This window comes from Hydra vulgaris, chromosome 08 (assembly GCF_038396675.1).
Source record: "Hydra vulgaris chromosome 08, alternate assembly HydraT2T_AEP".
NCBI classification, from domain to species: domain Eukaryota; kingdom Metazoa; phylum Cnidaria; class Hydrozoa; order Anthoathecata; family Hydridae; genus Hydra; species Hydra vulgaris.
In genome coordinates this window covers 15,397,501-15,422,161 of record NC_088927.1, presented here as the reverse complement: position 1 = coordinate 15,422,161, position 24,661 = coordinate 15,397,501, and the positions used below count along the sequence as shown (strand labels likewise).

Below are 24,661 nucleotides of genomic sequence, written 5' to 3'. Positions count from 1 at the left end.
TGACGTTTGTTCGCCCAATAATCGAATTCGCGGTTCCAGTGTGGTCCCCTCAGCTTAAAGGAGAAATAGAACTGCTCGAGAAAGTTCAACACAGGGCTACGAGACTCAATCCGACTCTGGCAAAAATGAAATACGAGGAAAGACTGGAGATTCTTGGCCTCAGCCCATTATGTGAACGCAGACTTCGTGGAGATTTGATCCAGACTTATAAGTTATTAAATAAGATTGAAAATGTGGACTTTTTAAACGGTTTCAAGCCTAATGATTTTCAATTATCTAGAGGAAACGGTGTCAGGTTTGAACGCGAAAAAACAAAGTGCAACTTAAGACACTCATTCTTTACTAACAGAATAACAAAACCATCGAATAAACTACATAAAGATGTAGTTAATGCAAAATCAGTAAACAGTTTTAAAGCACAATTAGACAATTGGCTCCTTTTAAATAAAATTAATACTGACACGGCTGTCTAAGTGTGTTATTAATACACACACTCGTCGTCTTCGGGCGGCTACAGCATCTACTACTACTACTACTACTACTACTACTACTACTACTACTACTACTACTACTACTACTACTACTACTACTACTACTACTACTACTACTACTATTATGAACGCAACTAAATTTCATGTGTAAAATTGTTATTTTGTAATTTAGATTTATTTAACGTAATTAAAGTATTATTTTTAATATATCTATAAGTAACATATTATTATTTACTTTTTAATTGGGGTCCCAAGGTCAAAATACTTGAATGAAAGGGAACAAGAGGAGGGCATTATGAATATTTAAAAAAAACTTGGCCATTATGAGCGTGATTAAAATTTATGTGTAAAATTGTTATTTAGTGAGCAAATATTTAAACATTGAAAACTTATGACCTTGTAAAGTTGATATCCCCCCAAATAGAGTTGATTGTAAACTTTACTTGGTCACCATTTTTAAGCGACATGAAATTTTCTTTATATAAATGAATTTTATCGATGAATTTTGACCTAGTTTAAAAAACTTAAAAAAAAACAACTTTTTTTTCTTTTCATTCCACATATAGGACAGTGGGACCTGAATTTTCTGGTTAATATTGTTCCAAGACCCCAATTATCGTATTTTTTTAGTTAAACATTCTTATTTGACACCAGTATTATTATTACATAACTTAAAGTTTAAAGCATTTCTGGAAGTTACCTATCTTGAACACCAAAAGTTCATGACCTGTTCATTTAAACCCTTTTTTTTTTAAAAAACGTCGACAGAATATTTTCAAAATTTAGATTATTATGGCAGGAAAAAAGAAATACTAAAACTTATTCACATAATAAATAGTTGCAGAATCTATTTCTATGTAGGGACGAAAGAATCTTAATTTACTTGTATTCAAACAAAACATTTAAAATTAAATAACTTTATCAATTCTAAAGCTAAACGTCGCCCCCAAACAAATTATTGTAGTACACCCTTTTCTAAAAAAAAAATTATCTATATATACATATATACTATTAATTTTCATAGGTGGGTTTTTGTTCTTCAACACCTACATCAAATCATTTCTTGCATTTTTTGGACGAAGTTTTTCATAAACGAACGAAGTATTTTTTTCCCGCGATGTCACGTGATAAAACTCCCAATTAAGAGCTTCAAAATTAAAATAAACTCTATCGACTTTGAAAAATATTGTTCCGACTAACTAGTTTTTGTTTTATAACTGTGGTCTTATGAATAATCGTAATATATATATATATATATATATATATATTGTAAATTATCTAGCAATGTATTAACTGATTGTAGGGCACCTTGTCAAAGTCACTCCATATTTTATGGATCTGCGTGTCCTTTAGAATATGTTCTAATAAATGTTAATTTAATCTAATCAATTGTTTACGGGTTCTATTTATGAGGAATATATGTATATGAAATTATTTATTGAAAAAGAACCGTGTAAAGAATGGAAAATAAAAGATGTGCACGATTTCATAAAGACTGAAGAGACAGTAAGAAAAGGTAACTTATTCAAAACATGTCAATACTTTTTCTCCACATGTTGAACGTGGGTTCAACATGCGGAGATTTTTTAATTAATGGACAGGTAAGCGCAATTCACTTTCTATCGACACAGTGAAATGTATGATTCAATGTGTTGTGAATTTTAAAATACCATGTAGTGAGTACTTCAATTGTGCAAGAGGAAAAAGAGCTGCTACGAAAAACCAGAACATCTGAAAATATGATTGGGCAAAGTAGAGCGATAATGAAGTCAGGGAAGAGTAAAGGTAAGTGAAGAATGTATGTAATAAAATGTTTTGGTAAGCGGGTACGCCGATACGTTATGTTTGGCTATTTAAATTTATTTAAATCGCTAATTCGTTTATAGTTAATTTTATAAGTCATGGTTATAAAAGTTTATTTGAATGTGTTGTTGCTGCTAATGTTTTGTTGTTGTTGTTTAGGAGGAGGAGAAGGAGGAGGAGGAGGAGGAGGAGGAGGAAAAGAAGGGAAGAGGGGGTCCTGGTCAGTAATACGACATTTAACGCAGCCCTATATTACAACCCATCACTGGTAAATCAACTTTTATAAACAAACATAAATGTAAATGAGATTTTACAAAATATAAGTTGTCATATTGAAATCATAATATATATTATCTATCCTTACAATAAATAATCAACATTTAAAAATGAAATTTTTCTTTAATAAAAAACAATAAATAGTTGTATAAAAAATTACTAACAAAAAAATAAATCTAAATTCGAATAACCATTATGATTTGATTGTGTTAAGTGTTTAACACAATCGAATTACAATTAATTAAATTAAAATAAAAAACATGAATAAAAAACCAAAGTATAAAACTTATAAACTTCAACTTAATCAAATTCAAAATTGTAGGGCTCAATGTTAGCAGAATATATGTTTTGATAACTAAATGATGTAAAAGTATGTATGTGTATCTATATGATGACAGAGTATTCAAAATCGCGATTATAAATGATTATATGGGATTCAAAATAATTCGGATAAGTAATTGAAAACATAGAAAAATAAAATTCTATAACTCAATAAAAAAATTAAAAACAAATTAACATTAGAGACTACTTGCAAGGAATGGTAAGAGCAGCCAATTGGCTATCTGAAAAGCCAGTCTAAACCTGAACGTTATATAAAAAAAAGCATTGTTATTCTCACGCGTTGATAAGAACAAAATATTGACAGTTATATATATAAGTGTGTCCATATTGCAAAATGATGAATCCATGCAGCTGTCAAAGAAAATATGTGCCACACTGCATGAGCAAATGGTATTTTTCCATCGCTTTTGAAAAAGAACACACCTATCACATAAAGTAATCCACCAAAAGCGAGTTCAAAAAAACCTTTTGTAGACTGAAAAAAAAATTAAATTAGGCACTGACACAACTTTTAAAACTCTGATATATATATATATATATATATATATATATACATATATATATATATATACATATATATATATATATACATATATATATATATGTATATATATGTATACATATATATATATATGTATATATATGTATACATATAAATATATATGTATACATATATATATATATATATATATATATATATATATATATATATATATATATATATATATATATATATATATATATATATATATATATATATATATATATATATACATATATATATATATATATATATATATAACGTCTGTTCACAAAAAATCCGGACTGATTTCAAATGTACACAAATTGTTCTAAATTTCGAATTTTCGATTCGAAATTTTTAAATTTAATCGGTCAACAACAACAGTTTCATTTTGTGGCAAAATTGAGTTTAAATGATTAATTCAAATAAACATGGAGCATCTAAAAGAGAACGATGTTAGAAATGTGATTGGAAATTTTTATAAACAAAACATAAACAGTGGAAAGAAATTTACAGTGGATCATTTTAAGAAAATGGGAATCGCTAAATCTACAATTTATGACATAATTAAAAGGTCTGAAAATAATTTGCCAATGAATAGAAAAATCGGTTGCGGCAGAAAACCTTTTAAAATTACACCAGAAAAGAGAGAGTCCATGATTGCAAGAGCAGAAGAGAGAATCGGGATTTCGCAAAGAAAATTGGCACTAAAATATAAGATAAGCGTTTCATACGTAAATAGATTATTAAGTATGCATGGACTAAAGTATACCAAAAGAAAAAATGCACCAAAAACAACAGAAAAGCAAGAAATTAAACAAAAGAAAAACTTATTAAAACTTTCAAAAACTTTTTTCAAGCCATCAAATGAGTTTGAAATCATCATGGACGATGAATCTTATTTCTGTGTAAATGACGCAAATTGTTCACAAAGCTCTGGCTACTATACAAAGGATAGTTCTCAAACTGATCCTAACATTAAATTCAACTTCAAAAAAAAGTTTGACGAGAAAGTTCTCGTTTGGATTGCAATCAGTCGTTTTGGTCATTCATCGCCTTATTTTGCTGTAAAAAACTGTGCACTGGATGCAAAAACTTATTCTAAAGAATGTATTACAAAAAGACTTCTTCCATTTATAAATTCCAAGCATCAAAACATGAAAATTTTGTTTTGGCCTGACGGAGCGAGATGTCATTATGCAAAACACACATTAGAAACTTACAACACTTTAGGTATTAACTTTGTCGACGCTAAAGATAACCCCCCAAATGTACCGCAGTTAAGGCCAATTGAAAATTTTTGGGCACATTTAAAAGCAAAAGTTTATGGAAATGGATTTACTGCGAAAAATCTTGACCACCTTAAGAATAGAATTCGATTAAAGTTGAAAGAGTTTGATCCAGACTACTTTTTCAACCTAATGGATTCAGTCAAAACTAAAGTTCGAAAAGCCGCTGATTTAGGACCACTTTCGGTTATAAAATAGTTAACAATGTCCAGTCACTCATTTTAGTTAAAATTTTTGTCAAAAATCGATTAATTTTGTATTCAATTAAGAACAATTTTTCATTCCGGATTTTTTGTGAACAGACGTTATATATATATATATATACATATATATATATGTAAATATATATACATATATATATATATATAAATAATAAATATATATATACATATATATATAAATAAATATATATATATATAAATGTATATATATATATTAATATTTTTTTCTCATATATATTGCAACTTCCTGGTTGCAAAATACTACAGCTATTACATAATTAATTATAACAATTCCCAACTTCCTGTGAAATAATTTTTCTATAATTTGAAAACATTTTTATGTTTAGACATTCTTCCTGATGAACCTGCTGATGGTGAAACACAGTGTAGAAGAAATCAAAAATTAGATAAGTGTTTTTACTAATTTATTATTGCTCTGTTCTTTTAGAACATTTAGCATTCTGTTTGTAGGATACACTAACATAACTTATATATAAAAATAAATATACATATAAATATATATATAATATATATAAATATATATATATATATATATAAATATATATATATATATATATATATATATATATATACTCATATATATATTTATATATATACATATATATATATATATATATATATATATATATATATATATATATATATAAATATATATATATATAAATATATACATATATATATCGTTTGATTTAGTGTTGTATTAAAAGAATACAAAACTCTTGTTCGTTAAAAAGTGCTCAATATTTAGGAAATTTATTTTGATTATATATAAATTTCAAAACAGAGCGATTTATAATTATAATTAAAAAAACCATAAAGAAAAAACTTTTATTATGGAAATTTAAGTTTCATGCCTAATGGCAATCATCAGCCATATATTACAAAATTAAAAATTAAAATTACATTTAAAATTACGGTGGCGTGAGTTCTAATGACTCCATGGAAAAAAAATTTAAAAGTTTTGAAAGTATAACGTGACGTAAACCAACCGGGATCAATCTTCGGTATCAAAAGAGGAAATAAGGAACTTATCTTTGTGCCTGCACTTCGATATTATTTCACTCCTTGTATTTAATTGGTTTTCTCCTTTATACATCAAAATTTGGAACTTTATACATCAAAATTTGGATTGTTTGAATAGATGGTGGCCTGATAAACAATGTTGTTGGAAAGTTCGGTATGCAAACCATTTAAAATCTTTTAATGCAGTTATATATACACGATTTCTTTTGTATAACTTAGAATTTTGGTCAGAACTCGAGTTGCTTATTTTTCAGCCAATTTCTATATCTCGAGTTGCTTATGGTTGCTTAAGATGCTGTAATCATACACTTATGAACGTTATACTTTTTTGCTATATCCCTACTTAACATACCATCGTTTAAGTCATTTAGCGCATCAACCTTTTCTTTTAATGTATAGCTCTTCCGTTAGTCAGAATTTTTGGGAATTTGTTAGCTTCAACATCAGTAACAAGCTTCTCTAAAACCGATTTCACAGTTTTTTCAATATTACCGTACTTGTACTTTCCATCAATGATTTGATCCAAGCTCATTGATTTCGGGTCGTTGTCAGTTTGAGCAATATCCGTTTGTGAAAACTCGTGCATCGAAAGGGCTTGTGATGTTTTCAGTGATTTTTTGCAAACAATACATTCAAACAAATTATCTTCTTTTTCCTTCGGCACTACATTTACCAACTCACCACGATAACAAATCTTTTTGGTAAAACCAAAGTTGAACAAATTTGTCTGCTTTCTCTTACTCATGATCTTAACAGCGTTGCCAACAACATACACAACAACAACACTACTGTGATTAATTTCTTTTGAAATCATTTATCTAAAAAAAGTCATTACATTGCAGAGAAAAAAATTGATTCGAACACAAAATTGAATGTTTTCATTTCTCAAAAAAAATGTGTACGGCAATTTTTTAAACTACATAAAGCTATGTTTTATATCCAACATAAAATAGTATTTGACAGTAAATAAAGGAACTTTTTAAGTACTTTGATTTTTATGTGCAATTTATGAGTTGCTTATGTTAACATTTGTTCAGAACTGAAGTTTTATATAGAGCAGATCTTCAAATGATGCGCTTTCTTTTAGACAAGGTGCAAAAAAGCATTGTACACATAATCGGAACTGCTCTAGCAGCCAACCTTCAACCATTGTCACATTTGTAATGTTGCTTCTCTTTCTCTTTTCTATTAATACTATAATGGGCATTGCTCTGAAGAGCTAGCGCCTCTTGTGCCATCTATTTAAACTTATTCTCATGTTACTCATTGTTTGATTAAGTCTCATCCTTTTACTTACTTAAGTAATTTTAGTTATTTTCTAAACAATGAAAAATTACATCCAATATTACATTTTTGTGTGATATAATACTATATAGGTATCACAAATCATAACCTAACTAATCTTTCAAGATAGAACGCTGAAAACTTAAAATTTCTATCAATTTATCACTCAAAGATGTTCTCAAACTTTTAATTAAAAAAAGTCTGTAGCACTAGAGCTACAGACTTTTTTTACAGGTCTTTCTGTCACAATTGATGATGCTGATAAAAACTTTAAAGTATCCTTAAAAAAGTGCACTTTTTTAAGGATTTTTGGATGGTCATTTGATCTTTGAAATTCAGCTATTCTTTTTTGATGCAATCAAAAACATTTAAGTAAGCTTTGTTCTTTATTAAATTGGAGTTTTGAGCAAAAAATGTTGAAGTTTTTCAGTCTTATTCTTTTTTCGTAAATATTCTTTAGTTTAAAGATTGAAGGTTTTACATTCAAATGTTGATGCTTTAGGATCTTTAAGATCATAAGAAAGATGTTAATACATATCTCCACTATAATTTCTTATAATTTATAACTTATATTTTTTTTGGATAGTCTAAACTATAACCTTTTTTTGGAAAAAATGGTAAAACAAAACCTATAAATAATCAAAATTTAAACTAAAAAAGTTATAATACTTTAATTTTAGGGTTCAAAATTAAAAATCGGACAACTTTTATACAAATTTTTATAAAATATCAATTTTCTGTTGATTTAATTTGGAAAAAAAATTACTTGATTTTACTTAAGTAATAAAAATTTACATAAGTACTTGATTTGTATAATTAATTACTTAAGTACTTAAGTTACTTGAAACAGCTCTAATTGTTCCTAAGTGCTCCAAAAATTCTTATTCATCTAGTAATTTTTTCTTAAACTTCGGTTCTTTGGAATTCGCTTCCTTTATCTTGTTTTCCTGATTTATAATTATAAATATAATTATAAATATAAGTATAATTTGCAATCTTTTAAGTTGTCTGTTAATCGTTATCCTGCTTTTCTATTCCAGTAACTTCCAACACTAATAGTGGTTGCAGTCTTGTTAAAAGTGAAAATGTTTTGGTTGTTTTTTTTTAAAAAAAAAGCCATTTGCTAATACTTAAAATAGAATATTGCTACTCAGAGTTTCGTGTAGGTTTTTTGTTGTGGCTCTTTAGATGACGTAGTTTGGAAATAAAACAATAAAATAAATTTGAAAGTGAAACCTTTTTTTCTTTCCATATTAAAGTTAATTCTGTTAAAGTTATTCTGATATCAACATCAGTACATTCAAAAGTTACTTAAACTTTGGAATATTCAAGAATATTTAAAAGAATTTAAACTTTAAATATTGTCAATATTATTTTTTATTTTAACATTTCTGTTACGCTATTTAAACTTTATTTCAATCATATATGTGTTATAAATATTCATAGCATAAGTCAAATAATAAATAAAAAAATTACACATAAGATAACAACATTATTATTGAATTTATTGAGTAAAAATTAAAACATCTTTAATAGAAGTCATTACCAACTTTGCAAGCAAAGCAGCAGGAAAAAATCCATGGAACAAGTATATAATTGTCTCAAACATTTTGTACCTAAATTTTATTGCATTAATTAGCATAAATTTAAAAAAAAAAAAAAACATTTAAAAGATTTATGCAAAGAAGTAATATCTATTATATATACATACACACATATACGTGTATATGTGTGTGCATGCGTGTGTAAGTAAATAAATATATACATATAAAATATATTTGGTATATTTCGACTCATAAATGAAATTACTGAATATTTAAAGAAAAAATAGCAACTTTTTACTTCTCATGGTAAAACATAGTGTATGAAACCCCAATAAAAGCAAACAACCAAACTAAATTTGATGAACTGGCGCCATACTCTTCATTACACTGCAGAAGAAACCTAAATTAAAAAAAATTTCAGTAAAAGTTATCAAAAAAGTGAAAGCAAGCAAAGAAAACTTAGAAAATATATATCTAAAGTTTGTTATTAAAATTTTCAACATACCATGGAGTATATGTAGCAGCAATATAGATATAGATAATAAAACGATCACCCAAATGAAATATGCGACAGCAAACAGAACTCCTACAAAAAAAGGCATTTAACCTAATAACTTTTTAATTAACAAACTAAATATTATTAGAAAAGAAAACATGTTTTATAATCAACAGTAACAATTACAGAAGAAATATAATTTTTAGAATGCATTGCTTACAACAGTTGTCGCAGATGCAGGTTTAAATAATTTTATGAATAAAAATAAGTATATAATTTGATTAGGAAACATTGCTTCTTTTTTTATTACTAAAAAAAAAAAACTATCAAGTTACAGATTTTAATTTTGTTCAATTTTTAGTGCATTGATAGTAATTTTGAGTATTGGTACAGTGAGATTCTTATGTTTTGAAAAAAATAAAATTTAAGCTTTGGAAAAAGTATATTCTTATGTAAAAATTAAATTTAAAGGGAGAATTGCTATGGATCATTTTTTGATTAGAAAACATCTTGATACCTAAATTTTCACATTAAGACATTAAAATGAAATAAAATTAAATTCATATATGATAAATATAACCCATTTTTATGTATTAGACTCTCATAAAGAGCACAGAGAGAATCAATTAAATATCAAATTAATTTCAATTTAGCTCTCAATCATTTAAAATCTTTATAAGATCATAGTCTGTTATTATTTAATTTGTTACCTAATTAAGTTATTTGGAAAATTATGTTAAAAGGTAAGACTAGGCATTCATCTATCACTAGAATTTAAGAGTTTATTGGACCTGGAAAAGATTTAATTCCTAGCGAGCTGCCTACAAACAGAGCAGTTATTTAAAAAAGAATTTTATTGAAAGAACAAAAGAATATACACCAAAACAAATATACTAACAGAGATCTTGTTTTAGCTTAATGGTCATACAGTCAAAGAAATTGAGACAATAAAAAATAAAAAGAGAAAAGGATAAGCAATCTTTTTTCAAGGAAAATATAAGACAATAATGTAGTAATTAACATTTCTCATAAATAAAATCGTAATTATATATATATATATATATATATATATATATATATATATATATATATATATATATATATATATATATATATATGTAGACACACTTATATTAACTATGTATACACACACATATATATACCCTGCTAGCAATTTTTGTATCTGCTACCCAACAAGATACCCAGTTACATCACGTAGATATCAAAATTGCTAGCAGGGTATATATATACATATAACAGGGTATATATATATATATATATATATATATATATATATATATATATATATATATATATACCCTGTTATATGTATATATATACCCTGCTAGCAATTTTGATATCTACGTGATGTAATATATATATATATATATATATATATATATATATATATATATATATATATATATATATATATATATATATATATATATATATAACAGATGTAAATGTTTGGTTTTAGCTCACAGTAAAAGACAATATAGAATTAGACAAAGAATATCAGGAAAATAGTTCTGCTAGCTCTCCTCCATAGATCATCCTAGTCATATTTTAAAAATCTGGAAAATTGTTTGAATAAAATATCCGGAAAAAATACCGAATTTGTTTTCCCATATTTTCTTTTTAATTTTGCTTTTAGCTAAGTTGTTTTTGATTTTTTTTTTGACACTTTTCATAATTTTTATATGAGTGATGAGTGAAAAAGCTTAAAAAACAAATATATTACAAAAAAATATGCCTCAACTTGCATGTACTGAAAATGTTTTGAATGTCTGGAAGAAATAAAAATTAAAAAATATCCGGAATTTCAGAAATATCTGGAAAAAGATAATCCCTGCTCTCCTCTCAACAAAAAATGATCCAGCTAATATTTATTTTACTTTAAAACAATATAATGAAATTAAATAGTTGGTTGAAAGGCTTCTAAAGGAAAAGTTAGGCATCTATGCTTTCCTTGTAACATGACTTTTAGATAAGAAGACAAGAAAAAACACCATGTTTATTACCTTGCTTGTGATCCTTCTTAGTTGACGAGAGCAAGCTTGTTTGCTGTTTTCACGGACATTGGTTTATAATTTTTGAACAGGGTTGATTAAAGACTTTTTGGAAAGGTTTTTATGTATAAATTTTGAAAAAACTAAAAAAAAATTTCGCTGCAGGATATTTAGGTCATAATTTAAAAAAACAAAATATTGAAAATTTCATAAATTTTGCTTTCTTATAGGTTATAACAAAAATACATATAAATGTTTATAAATATGTATGTGTATTTTGTAATACAAAGATAACATAGGTACATCAATGACAAAAACAATAAAAATTATCAAAAAAAGTACTAAAATATGCAATTTATTCATATGTTTAAAATAATTTATTGTTTATGATGCTTTAATTGCTAGCAGGCTGTTAAAGCAAAAAGTTTATAAACAAAAAGATGTTAAAGCAAACTTTTTTTATTTAAAACTTTTTAAATGTTGCATGATATTGAAAAGGCAATTGTGCAATAATTTAATCCCTATATGATTTTTGTTTAATAGTTCTCTAGCTATATAAACTATGTTGTTGCTGTTCCTTCATTTCCTATTGTACCAGGGTAGTCCCATTTTATACCAGTTTATTTTAATATCTTTTTTTATAGGGACGTTTCTGCTTGCTTCAGAAATCTATTTGAAGCACTGAACGGGGACTAAGACCAATCAAAAACACTAGCTTTCACATGTACAACATTCTTCATCAAAAGGTCAAATGTACCCAGTAAAGAATGAAGAACCTATAAAAATATCAGTAATTTTTAAATGTAACAATTTTTAATATCACGTATGTTCACATATTAAAAATATAGAATAATATGAACACTATTACAAGATACCAGTTTACTTATATTGGTTTTACATCACAGGTTGAAATTGGTTTAAAGGTTTTTCCGGCCCTTGTGATATAATCGCGTTTTTTTTTAAGTAAAGAGCTGTTTTCTTGTTCAAATTGGTTAAATATTTCATTCATATTTAAAGTGTCTCGATTAATTACAAAACCATTTTCAATTTTTTCAATATCCAAACACTGATCTTTTGAGCATGTGCCTAGATCACAATGTGCACTTCCAACTCCTAAAAAAAGATTTGCTGTGTTCATATCCATTATTCATATCCATTAAATTGTTTTCCCTCTTTTAACATAAGGAATCCTTTATTTTTTAACTCTTTAATGTCAGAATTAAAGACAGACAATGTTTGAAGAGTTTCTCTTGATTCTTTTCCTATTTGAAGAATCAGTGCTTTGTGACTAAGTAGGGCATTTTGTGACTTTTGCAACCATATTAACAAACCTGCTTCTGTTTCAAGTAAAAATGGACAAAACATTGTCAGTATGATATTGCTTGTGTTAACATTACTTTTTTAATTAAATATTTCATGGCTTCCAATACCATCAAATCCAAACAATATTTTCATTAGTATATTTAAATGTTTATATCTAAACATTTACTCCCCAATATCCTTTGCATCGTCAGTTTAATACCTGAAATAGACTGAAGTAAACAAATAAATAAAGTTCAGGAAAATTCATAATAATTGGTGTTACTTGAGATTGTTTTATTCTGAGATGTTTCCAATTAGGCAATATATTAAAACCAGCAGTTGAAAATGTTTTTTCGGTTTGTATATGAATGCCTACCGAGAACACAAACTGTTTAAATTGCTTCTATTGGAAACTTATTGAAAGAGTTATTCTTTAACATACTCTTCAAGCAAGATTTCCTTATCAGCTTTGAATTGAATGTCAGCATAGCCCATTTTTTTTAAGTTTGTTTTTCTTCAGATGCAGATCTTTGCCAGCTTTTCTGAACTATTGTTTCTTGTTTCATGTCAATTCATCGGAGCTAAGTGACTTAGCAATTACCAGTATATAACCTGTTATATTTGCAGTAAGTGTTTGGTTGCTTATTTTCCTCAGCAATGAAAATTTCAAATAGGTCAAATTCAGTGAGCTTCATTGTTATTAAACTAAAGATATAAATATTTTTGTTGATTCATTATCTAATAAATTTTAAACAAAATGATTTAAACTTAAAATAACACAATTCAAAATATAAACAAGTTTACGTGATAAGTAAAAATATTATATTATGACTATATACGCCAAAAAGCCCTCAGTTTTGATTATAACTCTTGCAATTTTTTCATTTTAAAACAGATTTCAATGCTGCAATATTTTTTTTTATCAATGGTTGTACTAACTAGATAAAAAAAAAGTTCAATAGAAAAGAAGGTTGGTAGGTGGGGGGGGTGGTAGTGGAGGTGTTGGTCAAAATTTGGTCTTAATCCTTTTATTAATTTCTAGACATACACTTTTACTGAACACATCTACCCCTTATAAAAATATGTAGAAAATAATGTATAACTATTAGCATTATTATTTTTTAATATATTTTACAAAAATTTAAACTATAGGGGTAGGGTCATTCTTTTACATTTTTTTAAAAAAAGATAAGTTGGTACAATTTAGTTAAAAAACATCTTACTCCTCTTTGTTATAGGAGTTTGAAAATATATTGGTTTACTAGTGCCAACTTAGCACTATTTGAGATAAATTATTTTTTCTGATAAAAAGTTAGTTAAAAAATACTAAAATTTTGCTAAATTTAAGTTGTTTCATTAGATATAACATGTAAAAAAAATTTTGTGCAATGATCTATGAAGTTAACATTCACATTTCCATAAACTGCAGTCTAAGATTGTTTCTACATACAATTATCACATAAGCACTGCTTATATAGTAACATTTTTTCTTATATAATGCCAAAAATGACTTTTATGTATTATTTATACCTACTACATATCTTTTGTAACATTCAAACTAGTATATTTCCTGAACAAATCATGCTTTTGAATAAATTTTTTTTTTTAATAAAATGGAAATTTATTTGGCTTTCAATAAAAACTAACTTAAATTTATTTTGGTAACATTGATTTTTGAGCAATGTCCACTGTGCCTAGTAGTTGATATAGTCATTTTACCCTAAATGCACCTATTCATCTAGATAAGCCAGCTAAAAAGATTGCTGAAGGTGATTTTTTTTTTTTGAAACAACATAATTTCACTGAATTCTGTTTAATACTTGAAGCAGTTAATACTTCGACTAACACAGGCTAGAAAGGTGGTACATTAATGCATCTTGATCGTAAAACCTGTTAGGTCACCAGTACAACTGGGCCATATGCATGCTTCACTCAAATTTGTTGTTTTTACGTCACATAATGGAAGGAATTGTTGGATCAACATCATGTAGTACTAGATTTGTAGGTCCTGCTGGAAAAATTTTTCCTGATGTTAATAAAATGGATTATAATCCATAATTCATACAGAGAGTTTTGTTGAAATTCCAGAAACAATACCTAAAAATATGTCAACAGATCAAAAACTATCCTACAAGCAATGTAAAGCAGTTAAGATTGGTGTGTTGCCACCTATCTAAGAGATATTCAATGTGGCCCCTTATGTCATGCCATGATGATGTCAGATGGCTCACTCCATGGCATGAAAATATTCCTTATGTGGGTAAGGATTCATGACTTAACTGAGCAAAATTTGAAAAAGCTAGAGTTACTTGTCTTATTCTGTTAACAATTTTACTTGAAACCTTTTTTTGAAAAAGCAAAAGACAAACCTGTAGATATTTCCTATCACATTCTTTCTCAATTGAGAATTCTCAACCTAATAAAGTAAAAGAACTTGATAAACTTGATTGTTACCATGAAAGTATTTTTTTCTCTTTGTTACCCAGTAATAATGCAGATAACCATAACTTTGCAGTTGACCATAATTTGAAACAAAGGGGTAATGATATCCTTGGAAATATGTGAATTAGACCAAGTAAAGCACCCAAGCTGAACTTTGCAGTAATTGCTCTTCAAGAGCTAGTTAAATGGGAAAACGAAGAAGCACAAAAACCTGTTTTTACTTGTTTGTTTACTAAAGATAAGTTGTTATTGCAAAGAATGACACTTTTAATAACTATTTCTGTTAAAATTCATATCCAAAATACCAAATATACTGTAAAACAAGTGACAGTAGCATATGTTGGCAGATAGACCAGAAGCAAGGGATAGGTATATTAGAGCTAGCATTTAACATAGAGAGTTGTTACCTGTGCTTAAAACAAAGAAGGAAATTTTCTTAAGCTCTTAATATCAATAGACTTGAAAGATATGTTAACTTATTTATTGTTTTTTTAAATAGTGCTTTAGTAGTGTTATCTAAATATCATTTTGGTAAGATAGGGGATAAACCACCTGTTTTTTGTTAAAACCACATCATTAACACCACCTCTTTTTATTTTCTAAAACAAAAAAAGAAAGTCTAAAGAATTATAATAAGCAAATTTTTTATTCACTAAAACTTCATAAAAAAATAAATGCCCCATTTCCTCCCCCTAAAAAGTGCAGTATCTACACTGCAGATAGGATCTATGCAAATTAATAACTATGAAACAAGTATCAATCAAACTTGCAATTGTCTAAAAATAATATTAGCATTTAGTTTTTTGTAAAATATAATGAAGGAGATATATTTTTTTTTTAAATGAAATTTTACATATTTTTTCAATTTCTAAAAGTGCAAATTTGGGCATCAAAACTTCGACAGATCAAAAAATATTTTAGGGGACCTTAATCAAAATTTAATTTTAGATAAGAATACACTTTTCTCTAAGCTTTTAGAATTAAAAAGATTCTCGCTGTACCCTATTAAGTATCCTGTACCTTTAGAAGTGATTTTAATAGTTAAACCTTATAGTCAGATATTCAACTTTTAAATCATAAACTAAAAGTAAGTGAAACTAAAAGCATAGAAAAATTAAAAACAAATAAAAACTACCTTTAAAATTATATATATATATATATACATATATATAATTTTAAAGGTAGTCTTTTAGTTAGATTTTTTAAAAAAATTAACTTTTTTTTGAGTTCATGTACTTATTTGACTACCTATTTACAGCTTCCTTAATTTTGGCTGATTTTCAGTAAGTAATAGCATTAGAAATTTTATAACTTAGTGGCTACATTAATAATCATAATAATATTTAGTACATTTAATAATGTTTTCAAAAAAATTTAATAAACAATCCACTAACTGTAACTCTGCCATTACCTGTATGCTAATGAAAGAGCATGAAATGTTGTTGACACAGTAAATAAAGAAATAAATGCAGTTCCATAAAGAATCGTGCAAAATAGTTGTTCATTTGTTAAAGATCTTTTCAACATTTTCCAAACAGCAAAAATTGCAGGAATAATACCTATTTAAAAAATGAACCACTGTTTTTACTTAAAAAATGCAAAGTTAATCAAATACAGTATAAATGAAAAATTAATAAAGATTTAAAAAATCTAAAATTGAATTAAAATATTGCAATGAATTTGAAAAATCTTTTTTCTTCAATTTTTATTGTTGAATAATTTTTATTTTCAGAGCGATTGAAACAGATCTAATGCATATTATTATAACTAGAAGTTTTTAAAGAATATGGTTCTGGTTAAGTTGTTTAAAAAATATGGTTCCTGTTGAGTTGTATAAAAAAATGACTCTGGTTAAGTTGTTTAAAAAAAATATTCTGATTGAGTTTTAAAGTTATCCAAGAAAAAGTTTAATTTAACAAAAAATCTTTTAAAGAAATTATTAAAATTTTTTATAGAAAAAACCAATTATAAAAATATTTATTTGTTAATTAATATTTAAATATTCTTTAATAAGGCATTACACTATTTAAAACTCATTCAAGAACTTATTTAATTTGTAAAACATTGATATTTTTTAATCTAAATTTTTAAATTATGTATAAAGATTTCTGAATAAAGTTTTTTGTTACCAAAAAACTAAAAAAATCTTAAAAAATTACCCCATGTGTAAAACAATTGGCCAACTGTTCAAGTAATGTTGGCATGTAACATTCCCCCTTCTTGGGACAATAATTCATGTATCTAAGCACATAAATCATTAAAAATGAAATTTATATCTATATAAATGTGTATACACACACACACACACACACACGCACACACACACACACACGCACAAATATATATATACATATATTGATACAAAGGTCTTACCACAAAACATAGAAATGGTTGGCACTTTTAGGTGTTTGAGGTCAGCAAAAGAATGCTGTTTGCAAAAAACATATATATATACACACCCCTCAAAATTAGGGCTATATATATATATATATATATATATATATATATATATATATATATATATATATATATATATATATATATATATACATAAATATATATATATATATATAAACATATATATATATAAATATATATATATATATATATATATATATATTTATATATATATATATATATATATATATATATATATATATATATATATATATATATATATATATTTATATATATATATCTATATATCAGGCTGTTATAAGAAACATTTTAAGGCCGCCATAGACCTTGTCTGTCCACACAAAACATTTTCTCATGACAATTTGGCTGCTTGCATGATCCAACAAATTTAGGGTTTTAAAAATGTGCTGAAAGAACTAAGCTAAAACTAAACTATAGAGCGAAGAAAAAAAAAATAGTACTAAAAATTTTTAAAGAAGTTTTATCAAAAAAGAAAATGACAAAAAAACAAAACTTTAAAAAAATCTTTAGAAAATGACAAAGTTTAAAGTTATGTATTCTAAATATAAATGTAATATAAAATATAAATGCTAAGGTTTAATTAATTTTTTCTTTTGTTTACTACAAAGAAATGTTTATTAAAAAGAGTAAACGTTTCACTGTAATAAAAAAAAACTTTATTTACTAAACAAAAAAAAAATGATCTTAAAAAAAAAAATCGACATAGCTACTTATTTTGTTAGAAAAAATACATATTTATATAAATAAAAAAGAACAACTATAAAATACTCTTTGGTAATTTAAATAAAATGCATTTATTATAAACAAACGTTTGAAATAATTTGTTATTATTTAAAAGCACTTCCAATAGTATATAAAAACATTTAATAACAAGTTATTTTGAAATATCAAATCATAAAAATTACAAACTTTAAACTTTTCTGAATGAACAATTTTTTTTCTATTTTTCTGTTAACTATAACTGAGAAGTTTCAAAAATATAATAAAAATAACATGATTAGGGCATATCCACTTTCACGGGTGCAACCTCTGTTTTTTTGCTGGTCGCCCAGTTTTTCTTCAGTTTTTTCAACCAAGAAAAAAATTTAAATGACTGAAAAAAAACTTTTTATTAAAAGAACGATTTTCTGTTATTCTTGCTCAATCTTCAATCAAATATAAATTAGTTAAATGTTTAAAACAAAGTCATTTAATTAACTGAAACTTCTTTTTTTAAAGGGATCCCCAAGCGCTGAGACAAGTTGTGTTCATATCAAAAATTTAAAAGTAAATTAAACTCTCCAAAACAAATTACTGAATGAGATATTAACAAAAACTTTTTAACTTTTAATGCCATTTTGTTTCTGGCAAAGGAAAGTTCTGGCTCTTTGACTTTTTTTAATTTTTAAATAAAGTCTGATTAATGTGCTTATATTTGACATCAATACAAAAAGTTTCTTTCAAAAAACTTAAAGTTTAAATTGCAGGGGTTCCCTTTTGGCGGTTAAACAAAAATATAAGATTCAAGTTTATCAATTTTAAATATATCTGATAAATATTTATTAGATCATTTTAAAAACGATTTCTTGAATTAGAAATATAAATTATTGTAAACATTAGTTAAAAATTACATAAGATCATTTTTAAAACGGTTTCCTCAATTTATTAAAAAAAAAAAAGATTTTTAAATCTTACAAGTGATGCATATCAAAAAAATTGATTACTTATTTTATAAGAAAAATATTCTCTTGTGTATTTTAAAGCTTGCTTCGTTTAATTACTATTTTTATTATGCTAGTTCATTTAACTCAAACACTTAATGATACATTGAACAAAAAGCAAAAACATGCTAGAGTGAATGTTTTTTATAACCACCGCAGACTAAATATGAAGGGGAAAACCCAATCTGATTGTGAACCTGAACTGAGTTTAAAAAACTCTGTTCAGGTTCACAATCAGATTGGGTCTGTGGTGAGTGAAAACATTTATTATTGAAACCAGATGTTTTTATAACAGAAAAAACATTTGCATTTAGCATTTTAAAATGAAAGTAAATGTAATTTTGAAACTCATTTTGAATTGAGAAAAAACATGATTAAAAATGCAACTGTTACATTTAAACTTTTTTTTGATAAATTGCAGGGCTCAAATAGCGCAATTGCTTTTTGCACCTTAGAGATAATTTTTTTCTTTCACAAGATATTTACGCGATTTAACTTTATTTTTCATTGTTATTATTTTTTCAATTTATCATTTTTTTTGGCGAATTGTAATAAATATAGAATGATTTTGTCTGAGGTTTTTATTAGAGGTCATCCATAAGTACAACATGCTAAATTTAACTTATAAATAAAAGTATGGTCATTTGCTCTCTTGCGCAGAGATTTTCATTCAACATAAACCGCTTTTGAGTTTTAATTACTTTAAATCTCTTTGTGGAAATTAACAATATCTTTTTTTATTACTACTAATTTAAAGATAAATTTAACTTGATTTACTTGATAAAAAAAGTACATCGCAGTAAATTACCTAAAAACTAAATTGAAACAATCAGTTACTCCAGGTACTTGAATATTAAATATACTTGATATGCTCATTTTTTAAAAATTATTTATTTAGAATTAAAATTATTTTTTTATCTTTTTATTTTAACGTTTTAAATTTAACTATTTTAATTTAGAACTTTAATAAAATGTTTATCTAACCAATTTAAATTATTTTGTTTAGTATTTATCTAAAACATATTTTACTCTTTATTATTATTTTTTTTTTTTGTAGTTTTTTATTTAATTATTTTATCTAGAATTCAAATAAAAAGTAATAGAGTTTTTTTTCTAAATAACTTTATTTAGAATTTAAATAAATTTTATTATTTTTATTTTGCAATTTTAACTATTATAATTTAGAATCTAAATAAAACGTGTGTTCCCAGGCTTTTTTAAATTATTTTGTTTAATATATATATATATAAAACATTAATTTTTTTTATTTTTTGCCGTTTTTTTGTTTAATTATTTTATCTAGAATTTTAATAAAGCATTTGTTTTACCAGTTTTTTTTTAAAATTAGTTTATTTAATCTATTTCAGTTGCTTTTATTTATGGCCAGTGCTTTATTGTGTGTTGGCATTGAATATAAAACAGAAAATACTGAGTATAGTCGCACTTTAAAACGTTTAAAATTGCATGCATGTTCAATTTAACTTAAGTCGGCTTTTTCGGATAACTCTTAGTACTATCATATAATGCACCATAGTGTAGTCATTTTTTGACGTGTATAATTTACATACATTTTTAACAAAGTGTACCATTAATGCTTATTTAAAGATTTTAAATAAGCATTTAAAATAAAAAAAGCTTTTAAATAATCACAAGGAATAAAATCTTTATAGTTCAAAATAAGGTTTTTTTAATAAAAAAATCTTTTGTATGTAACAAACTGTCTATGGACAAGCATTTTTTTCAAAATTTAAATCACCCTTTAAGATAAGCTGCCCTGTGCCGCCAGATGATCATGAAGTTTCACCCCTGACTTAAATCAATGTGCTATAATAATAAGTACGTATGTTAGAGCTATTAAAAAGTTTATTTACTTTTTGTCTGTCATATAAAACAGATCAATATATTATAATTCAATCACTAATTCTGTAACCATTTGTGATTAAAATATGATATTAATGTGTATATATATATATATATATATATATATATATATATATATATATATATATATATATATATATATATATATATATATATATACAACCCTCGGAATTAAGGTTGGCATTCGGCAATACTGACCTAACTGCCGACCTTAAAAGGTTTGAGGTCGGCAAAAAATTGCCAACCTTGTTTCTTGGTTTTATGGTAACCCCTTTGTGCCAAAAATTTTTTGCTGACCTTATTTTTCCTAATTCCGAGGGTTTTATATTTATATATATATATACATATATATATATATATATATATATATATATATATATATATATATATACACACACATATATGTATACACACATATATGTATACACACATATATGTATACACACATATATATATTAAGGGGTTCCTCAAGGTTCTATCCTTAGCCCTATACTCTTTTTAATATACATTAACGATCTTCCAAATATTCTCACATCTAAGGTGGCATTGTTTGCTGATGATACTACCATTTATTCTTGTCATGATAAGAAACCAACACCCTCTGATTGCTTGGAGGGGGCATTTGAGCTTGAAAAGGATCTCACTTCTGCTACAGCATGGGATTTTCAGTGGCTGATGAACTTTAACTCTGATATAACTTTTTTTCAGCTAATTATTATCACAACAATCTAGGTTTTCCTATATTTAAGAACAGTTATGTATTCGACGAGTCATCTACCCTTCATTTTCTAAGTTTAACTTTTACTTATCTTTCTTGGAAACCATATATCAAATCGATTGAAAAAATTTAGCACCTGCTAAGGTTGCATCTCTTTATCATGCTTGCCACTTCTTTATTCTTTATCTTCATAATCGCAAATCTGTCCTAGTAAAGAATACTGCAGCAATATCTGGGGCGGATCTTCCAATAATGGCTTTTCTTTTTTAGTCAAGGTGCAAAAATGCATTGTAAACATAGTTGGACCTGCTCTTGCAGCCAACCTCCAACCATTATTACATCGTTGTAATGTTGCTTCTCTTTCTCTTTTTTATAAATACTATAATGGGCACTGCCCTAAAGAGCTAGCGCCTTTTGTGCCATCTATAAAAACTCATTCTTGTGTTACTCATCATTCAATCAAGTCTCATCCTTTTACCCTGATTGTACTTAAGTGCTCAAAAAATTCTTATTTGTCAAGTTATTTTCCTTGAACATAAGTTTTTCAGAATTCGCTTCCTTCATCTTGTATTCCTGATTCATATAATTTGCAATCTTATAAGTTATCAAAATTTTTCAATTCTAATAGTGGTCGCTTGCAGCCTGGTTGAAAGTAAAGATGTCAAAAAAATAATTATAATAATATAAATATATATATATATATATATATATATACACACACACACACATATATATATATATATATATATATATATATATATATATATATATATATATATATATATATATATATATATATGTATATATATGTATGTATGTATATATATATATATATATATATATATATATATATATATATATATATATATATATACATATATATTTATATATATATGTCTGCTATGATAATCAGTAGTCCGGTGTAAAAGTTTTTTTTTGATTGATTGATGAAAAATTTTTTCTCGGATGAAACTAATGACTTTTTTAAAATTTTAGTTTATGCAAAGCCCTGTACTTTGTTATCAAGGAGCAAATTATTATAAGTTTGTTAGCGAAAAAGCCATAAAAAACAAAACAATAAACTTACGACTACAAAAGTAATAACACTCTAGTCACTAACTGCATTATAAAAATAATAAAACTATAATAGTGTTACTACTTTTATAAAGTACTTATAACTTATAAAGTTCATTTTTTGTTCAAACAACATAAGTAATTTTAAAATTTAATCAAAGTAGATATTCAAATATTATTAAAAACTTCAGGAACTTTTGCAAATACACTTGAACGACTTTATGAAAACGTACTTTATAAAAAATTAAGCATGACGAAAAACATTACTAATAGTCTGTAAAAATGCGCATTAATTTTAAAATCAACCAATCAAAAGTTTTTATTAGTTGATTTTAAAATTAACGTTCGTTTTTACGGACCATTAGTAACATTTTTCATAATCCTAAACTTTTATACAGTACATTTTAATAAAATTGTTTAAGTTCTTTAGTAAGTTTTAAATATTTTTTGAATATCCACTTTACTTTTCTAGATACTTTTTTACTTTAATCAAAACTTATATTGTTTGAACAAAGAACGAATTATAAAAGTTATAAGTGCGTTATAAAAGTAATAACACTATTATAGTGTTATTACTTTTATAATGCAGTTACTTGAGTGTTATTACTTTTTGGCTAACAAAATTAAGTTGATTCACCCCTTAAAAAACAAATTGCACAGTTTTGCATAAACTAAATTTTTGAAGATCAGATACTTTCCCCGATTTTACATTTTGCGACCGCTTAATTCAACCCTTGAACAACTTTATATGCTTTTTGACAAACGAATATAATTAATGCTTGTTTTGAGTGCCAATACATTGACTAAGGGTTTGGGTTAGGGCAGCAATGATTTTTTTTTCATTTTCTGAAAAAGCAGTATGGAATAAAGTAATTTTAAAAAATTAGCAAATGTATATTAATTTAAGCTAATCTAGATGTTTTAAAAAACAGAATGGTAATAAAAAACACTTATCTAACTAAAATATTATGTCCTGAAAGTTAAGTTTAACTTAACTGTCAAATTTATTTTAAGATATTATAAAATATTGTTCAATATATAAACTTTATATCTAAAAAAAAAAAGTCAGCTTATTTTTATCAAAATTGTTTTTTTTGGATTTCCTTCCTAAGTATTTTTTTTTTACTCAAAATTAAATTCCTCATAAGCATGTTCTGAGGCTGCATCAAAGTTTGCACAAAATTCAAGTTGAACTTTTTTTTGTAACACAAGTTAAAGCACAGCGATTATTTTTTAATAAATGATATATAAAGCGATAATTTTTATAAATGGTGTTGGTAAAAATAAATAATCATTGTTTTCACAACAAACATTTAAATAAACAAATAACGTAATTTTCTTTATTTTTCACTCTCTAATTTTTTTAAATAAAATATCATTTTTAGTTGCAAAGCTGCAAATAAAAGTTAAAGAAATAATCATTTAAAATTTTTTTACATATTTTAATTCATTTATATAAATGTTTGAGAAAAGAAAGAAATTTGTTTATATCAAACATCTTTAAAAATGCACTATTAAATTAAACTATATATTATAAAAAAAAATTGAAAGAAATTAAATATTCCCTAATAGTAATAATAAAAAATGAGTCAAATAATATTCAACTCATTTTGCTGTAAATAATATTATTGCAGTAATTTAAAAAAGTTAACGTCTTTTAATAAAAAAAAATTAAAAATTAAAGAGAAATTTATGATGTCAAATTCACGTTAGGCAAATGCGTTAAGCATTTTTTATTTAAAACAAGGCCTGATATATATATATATATATATATATATAT

At 25.5% G+C, this 24,661-nt stretch overlaps 1 protein-coding gene across 2 annotated transcripts in view; it reads right to left on the bottom strand.

The window, feature by feature from the left end:
- Window positions 1–2,602: 2,602 nt before the first annotated feature.
- LOC101236219 (monocyte to macrophage differentiation factor) overlaps window positions 2,603–24,661 on the bottom strand; it is a 22,835-nt gene continuing 776 nt past the window's right edge. Inside the window, exons 2-7 of one of the 2 annotated variants that reach the window (XM_065803163.1) lie at window positions 17,229–17,310; window positions 16,481–16,632; window positions 9,323–9,403; window positions 9,116–9,217; window positions 8,824–8,889; window positions 2,603–3,387 (exon numbers count right to left, since the gene is read on the bottom strand). In XM_065803163.1, the coding sequence (XP_065659235.1) occupies window positions 3,339–3,387; window positions 8,824–8,889; window positions 9,116–9,217; window positions 9,323–9,403; window positions 16,481–16,632; window positions 17,229–17,310 (532 nt within the window). In that variant the 3' untranslated portion in view covers window positions 2,603–3,338. Of the gene's footprint in view, window positions 3,388–8,819; window positions 8,890–9,115; window positions 9,218–9,322; window positions 9,404–16,480; window positions 16,633–17,228; window positions 17,311–24,661 lie in introns of both variants that reach the window. The other variant, XM_065803162.1, reaches the window with a different exon arrangement.